The 7,031-nt window shown below is 36.0% G+C and overlaps 1 protein-coding gene across 1 annotated transcript; it reads left to right on the forward strand.

Annotated features, from left to right (window-relative positions):
- Positions 1-2,983: 2,983 nt before the first annotated feature.
- On the forward strand, positions 2,984-6,705 carry LOC147490864 (ion channel POLLUX-like). Its single transcript, XM_086567125.1, has 5 exons — positions 2,984-3,413; positions 3,771-4,019; positions 4,554-4,748; positions 6,225-6,488; positions 6,610-6,705. The coding sequence occupies exons 1-5, from the start codon at positions 3,261-3,263 to the stop codon at positions 6,703-6,705; spliced, it is 957 nt and encodes a 318-aa protein (XP_086423251.1). The 5' UTR covers positions 2,984-3,260.
- Positions 6,706-7,031: the final 326 nt, after the last annotated feature.

Below are 7,031 nucleotides of genomic sequence, written 5' to 3' on the forward strand. Positions count from 1 at the left end.
GAAGTCTCTTGAGTAGCTCAACAGATTGTTGTTCCAAGAACCCAAAAGTGTTTAAACTGAACGAAATAAAACAATGCTGGTTAGCCCTACATGCTTCCCCAGGTTTCTCCATCTTCCATGTTATTGCCCTCTTAGCACCTTCGCCCACCTCAAAGTCACCATTCCCCAATCCTACCAACGGAGGGACTCCAATTACATTAACACATGCATGTTTTCTCTCGGACCAACTGTAAATCAAGACATCCGCAGGCCAAAGTGTCGATCATCCCTCATTCGGATCAGTAAAAAAGCCTCTTTCTTCAATTGTACCCCAGCCCTAAAAAATGTATCACACAAATTGTCTCTAACATGATCATGTCTACAACACTTCTTCTTTTTTTCTTCTTTTTTTTGGTAGTATATAATCTTTCAATTTTTATTTTTTTTGTAGAATTATACTCTTTGAATAAAAGGTTTTTTTTTTAATTGAAAATTTTATTAATAATGAATGATAACGAATTTTACAAATAATTAGGACAAGCATGCAACAAGCTGCGCCGCAAGTCCTTTCTTAATAGCAAATCATATCCTTCTAAAAACAAACACGTTAGAACCAGCTGTCATAAGGTTACTATCCATAACTTTTTGAAGTCTCTTAAGTAGTTCAACAGATTGTTGTTCTAAGAACCCAAAAATGTCGAAACTGAATGGGATAAAACAATGCTGGTTAGCCCTACAAGCTTACCCATCTTTCTCCATCTTCACAGTTGCTGCCCTGTTAGAACCTTCTCCCTCCTCAAAGTCACCATTTCCCAACCCTACCAACGGAGAGACTCCAATTACATTAACACATGCATGTTTTCTCTCAGACCAACTGTAAATCAAGACATCATCCGCAGGCTTAAGTGTCAATCATCCCTCATTCGGATCAGTAAGAAAGCCTCTGTTTTCACTTGTACCGCAGCCCTCCAAAATGCATCACCCAGAATGTTTCTAACATGATCATGTCCCCAACAATTTTTTTTTTGTATATACTCTTTCAATATATATATATATTTTTGTAGTATTATACTCTTCGAATAAATGATTTTTTAAGTGAAAATTTTATTGATAATAAATGATAACGAATTTTACAAATAATTATGACAAGCGTGCAACAAGCTACACCGCAAGTCCTTTCTAAATAGCAAATCCTATCAATTTGAAAACAAACTCGTTAGAACCAGCTGTCATAACGTTACTATCCATAAATTTCTGAAGTCTCTTGCGTAGCTCAACAGATTGTTGTTCCAATAACTCAAAAGTGTCGAATTGAACGGAATAAAACAATGCTGGTTAGCCATACAAGCTTCCCTATGTTTCTCCATCTTCTCTGTTGCTGCCCTCTTAGTACCTTCTCCAACCTCAAAGTCACAATTTCCCATACCAACAGAGAGACTCTAATTACATTAACACATGCATATTTTCTCTCAGACCAACTGTAAATCAAGACATCCGCAGGCCGAAGTGTCAATCATCCCTCATTCGGATCAGTAATAAAGTATGTTTCTTCAATTGTACGCCAGCCCTCATAAATGCATCACACAAAATGTCTCTAACATAATTATGTCTCCAACATTTTTTTTTTTTGAAGTATATACTCTATCAATATATTTTTTTGAAGTAGTATTATACACTTTGAATAAAATATTTTTTTTAAGTGGAAATTTAATTGAAAATGAATGATAACGAATTTTACAAATAATTATGACAAGCGTGCAACAAGCTACGCTGTAATTCCTTTCTGAATAGCAAACCATATCTTTCTAAAAACAAACTCGTTAAAACCAGTTGTCATAACGTTACTATCCATAACTTTCTGTAGTCTCTTGAGTAGCTCAACAGATTGTTGTTCCAAGAACCCAAAAGTGTCGAAACTGAATTGAATAAAACAATGTTGGTTAGCCCTACAAGCTTCCCCATGTTTCTCCATCTTCCCTGTTGCCGTCCTCTTAGCACCGCACCTTCTCCCACCTCAAAGTCACCATTCCCCAACCTTACCAACGGAAAGACTCCAATTACATCAACACATGCATGTTTTCTCTCGGACCAACTATAAATCAAGACATCTGCAGGCCGAAGTGTCGATCATCCCTCATTCGGATCAGTAAGAAAACTTCTTTCTTCACTTGTACTCTAGCCCTCCAAAATGCATCACACAAAATGTCTCTAACATGATCATGTCTCGAACATTTTTTTTTTTGTAGTGTTATACTCTTTGATTAAAATATTTTTTTTAAGTGAAAATTTTATTGATAATGAACGATAACGAATTTTCAAATTAATTATAACAAGCATGCAACAAGCTACCGAAAGTCCTTTTTGAATAGCAAATCATATCCTTCTAAAAACAAACTCGTTAAAACCAGCTGTCATAACATTACTATCCATAACTTTCTGAAGTCTCTTGAGTAGCTCAACAGATTGTTGTTCCAAGAACCCAAAAGTGTCAAAACTAAATTGAATAAAACAATGATGGTTAGCCCTACAAGCTTCCCCATCACTACTAAAAAAAAGGGTTTTTATCTCGGTTCTAAAATTAGCCTTATCTCGGTTCTGCTGAGAATAGAGATAATATGTCATGTAAATGAGATAATATGTCCCATAACTTAGGTACTAACTCTAAGTATAAATATGTTATCTCACCTCTTGCTTAACCGAGATAAAATATATGGATTTTACCACTCGTGGCATGGAACTGATATAATATGAAATTTCATTTATCTCACCATTGTGGAACCGATATAGTAGGAAATTTCATTTATCTCACCATCGTGGAACTGATATAATAGGAAATTTAATTTATCTCACATTGAACTGATATAATTGATATTAAACCAAATATCTCGGCACTCAAATGATATAATTGCTATTATACCAAATATCTCCGAATAAATTTGGCAAATAAAACAGAAATCCCAAAAAAAAATATAAGTCCCAAAAAAATAGAAGTCCCACTCTACCACTCTCTCGTGACTAGCAACTCACAATGGCAACTGCCGTTCTAATCCCAACTATCTCGCGATCCACAACTGCCGTTCTAATCCCAACTATGTCGCCTCTCCACTATTTCTTCATCTATATTGCCCTCTCTTCACCTCGCACCAACTCAGAAACGATTTCCACTACCCATTTCAACTCTACAGCAGTTCAACAACTCTTATAGGGTTTCAGGTACTAAAATGATCTTAGATTAAGCTAGGAGATTATATAGTGTTCAAAACTAATCAGATTTTTGAAAAATGATTAATCAATGCAAACTTAGAATAAACCCTTTTTTAGTAGCGGAACCTTTAGTGAATCTTGTTGGAGGAGAACTTATTGAAACAGTAGCTGCTCATGAGGTGATTGGACGATTGATGATACAGTGTGCTCTCCAATCTGGTCTGGCACAGGTTAGTTTAAAACTAGCTGTAGTAGAAACTAGTATAGAATGTGGTTAACAGACTACACTCCCCTTCAATGGGGTCGCAGGTCACATCCATATGACAACAATGCTGACTAGCTGGCTGTTACCTTTTCAACTTTAGATACTGAGTCATTGCTCATGTAATCATGTTTTCACAAGTATTTTCCTTGTACAGTTGAATGCTTGAACAGGCTTGATCTATTCAGACCACTAAAAAAATTGTAGTGTAGCGTCTACTTTTGAATGAACCCTGTGATTGTACTATGTTGTTATTTGTTAATTTCTAAATGCAGTCTAAACAAGTAGTGTCGATCCCTTTTTTTTCCTTTTTCTTCGTGTGCAGATATGGGAGGACATATTAGGGTTTGAAAATGCAGAGTTTTATATTAAAAGATGGCCTCAACTAGATGGTCAGCGCTTTGAAGATGTGCTGATTTCATTCCCTGATGTGATTCCTTGTGGAATCAAAATTGCTGCTTATGGTGGAAAGATCACCCTAAATCCACGTGTTGATTATGTTCTAAAAGAAGGCAATGAAGTCCTTGTTATAGCTGAGGATGATAATACTTACACTCCAGGCCCTTTACCGGAGGTCATATTCTGCTTTTTGTCTGATAAAAACAAATGGATTTGCTTAATAATAATATATTAGTTTGAGGAAATTTCTATCAAGTGAATTGGACTTGATCCGAATCTTATGAGTACTTCAAATTTATGGTGTATGCATCTGTATTGCTGATGCCTTGACCTACAGCGTTCCTGATATTTTTCAAGGCATACCCCTCCACTCCTTTCAATTTCTGAAAAAGTGGAAAAACATTTGGCTAACTATTTAAGACCATTCTTCATCTTTATCTTGGAATTCTCTTAAAACTTATTAAAGTTCCATGCTACAAGTGCGCAGGGGATATTTTCCTACTCAATTTACCCCTAAAGAATATCCAGAGAGAATATTTTTTTGTTGGTTGGCGCCGTGACATTGATGATATGATCATGGTAATTTGATCGTACGTATTTTCAGTACTACATACATATATTTTCTACTCTAGACTCTAGTGACACTTTAGAAAGAAATCTAACTCTATACCATTAGTAACTTTTGCTTAAATAATTTAATGCAATTTAGGTACTAGAGGCATTATTGGCTCCTGGTTCAGAATTGTGGATGTTTAATGATGTTCCAGAAAAAGAAAGAGAGAAGAAGTTAACTGATGGTGGACTTGAAATTTTGGGATTAGCGAACATAAAGCTTGTACATGGAGAGGGAAATGCTGTCATTCGGCGGCACTTGGAGAGTCTGCCATTGGAGACATTTGATTCTGTGAGTGTAATATTTCCTCCTGAAGATAACGAAGTTGGTGTGGTTTTCTGCATATATTTATTTCACTTTGTAATTGCTTGTCATAGCTTCCTTATAGATGGTTCTGCCATTAGTTAATTCTTCCTTTGAATTGTTTCTTAAACTTTTACATTTTGAAAATCTCGTCTTGATTGACATCTTGTGCTTTGAAGTCCATATAATTGCAAGGAATTTTGATGGTTACTTCTAATGCGATGAAGTGCCTCTTCGGGATCCTGATATTTTGCATGTTAGCCTTGAGTTGGATCCTTCTTTGTTTAGTTTTCCCTAATAATGAAGTTTTTTAAAAAATTTAATCAGTAAATAGTACAGGCTTTGGTTTCTACCTTTCCATGAATCCTGTACCACATACCATATAATTGCAATTAAAGATGAGAACTGTAGTTTGCTTTTATTTATTTATTTATTATGACATTTGTATTTTTGTTTTCTGTGAAGGTTTGATAAATGATGTGATTGTCACATGCTCAATAGTTGCGTACCATACTAAGATCATGATCATGTTAAGATTGTTAAAGAAATCATGACTAGGAAGTAGGACTACTATCTCTACTTTCTTAGGTTCGATTGCAGGACGACTAGTATGTTATTATGTATGTTAGGCTTGAAGTCTGTCGGTGTAGAGTCTTTGTGTTCTTCCTTTTAATGATCTAACTCTTAGGGAGGCTTATAAGGTTTAACCTTTTGCAATAATAACAGGTGGGGTCTACCTTAACCCCAACTTAATCTTCAAAAAAGAAAAAAAAATAGTTGCGTACTAACTCTAACAGATGAGTCTGTGGAGGACTCAATTGTGCATTCTGACTCACGTTCTCTTGCAACCCTTCTTCTCATCCGGGATATCCGGGATATCCAGGTATAGTTTTGGTATGTATGCTTCTACACACAAGGCCAATTTGTAGAGAACTTATCATCCTTTTATCCTTAACATTCACGTTTGACATTATCATCAAAATAATCTCGTTCAACAAGAAAATTTGAGATAATCAGGACATCATACACGTGGACACTTTGGCAATGTGAGATATAGGGAGTCACATGATCAGAGTAACACCTATCAATGAAAAGCCAGAAGGGCAATCGTTGTACCCATACATGCTACTTTTTAATTTTAAAACCCTAAACTTAACCACCATGCCACCCGTTTTCCTTTCTGTGGTGAAGTTGGGAATTGATCCCAATACCTTGGGGGAACAACCCCCCGAGACTTGACCAGTCAGCCAAGCCATTGCATTTTATTCGTTGAACTGTAGGTAGTTGAAAGAGTTTGAAGGCTCAGCTCTCCCCATATCCATTACATGTAGTAATGTTGTACGTTGTTGTTCTATAAGCAGTATTTTAGTGTCAATTAAGTTTCATGCTTCAGGTGCATCTTTTTATGTGTTTGCTTTGAGTTTTGGTGACAACTAATCTTTCTGAAATTTGTGTCAACTACAGTCCAAGCGTCTGCCATCTAAAGAGACCAGTACTTGTGTGCGTCATGCTGTGTTCTCTCACAGTTCTTGGATCCGCGAAATGCAACAGGCTTCTGACAAATCCATAATCATTAGTGAGATATTGGATTCTAGGACTAGGAATCTGGTATCAGTATCCAGAATCAGTGATTATGTGCTATCAAATGAGCTCATGAGTATGGCATTAGCAATGGTGGCTGAAGACAAGCAAATCAATTGGGTTCTTGAGGAACTTTTTGTCGAAGAGGTATGTCGTATGCTCTTTTCTGAAAGTCTATACAACTGAAGAGTTCATTCAAGTAGACAAACACGTCTTGTCCTTATGGCCATTCTTGAATGAATCTAAGCATTGTTAATTTCTTTTACAGGGGAACGAGATGTGTATTAGACCAGCAGAGTTCTATTTATATGATCAAGAAGAGTTGTTTTTTTACGAGATCATGATCAGAGGTCGAAGAGAGTGAGATTGTGATTGGATAAAACTTTATCGATGCCATCGCGTGCCGTGAATTAATCCACTAAAATTGACTGATCACTAGTACTTATTGAAAGTTAAGTTCATGTTCGACATTGTTCTTTCTTATCTTAATGAAATATGTTCTTCAAAGAATTTACTTATGTTGGGTTGCTTTTGTTAATTGGTGTTGATGTTTATGAATATGAAAGGGAATGTGGTGGTTTGGGACAGGTTTTTATTTGCTGGTTAATTGTCATGAGCAATACCAGCAAAAAATGACAAAGGGGGAGATAAAAGGTTGTCCAACAATCTCCCTTTCTAAAAGAATTTATC

The sequence above is a fragment of the Coptis chinensis genome, chromosome 6 (assembly GCF_015680905.1).
Source record: "Coptis chinensis isolate HL-2020 chromosome 6, ASM1568090v1, whole genome shotgun sequence".
In the NCBI taxonomy this organism is placed as follows: domain Eukaryota; kingdom Viridiplantae; phylum Streptophyta; class Magnoliopsida; order Ranunculales; family Ranunculaceae; genus Coptis; species Coptis chinensis.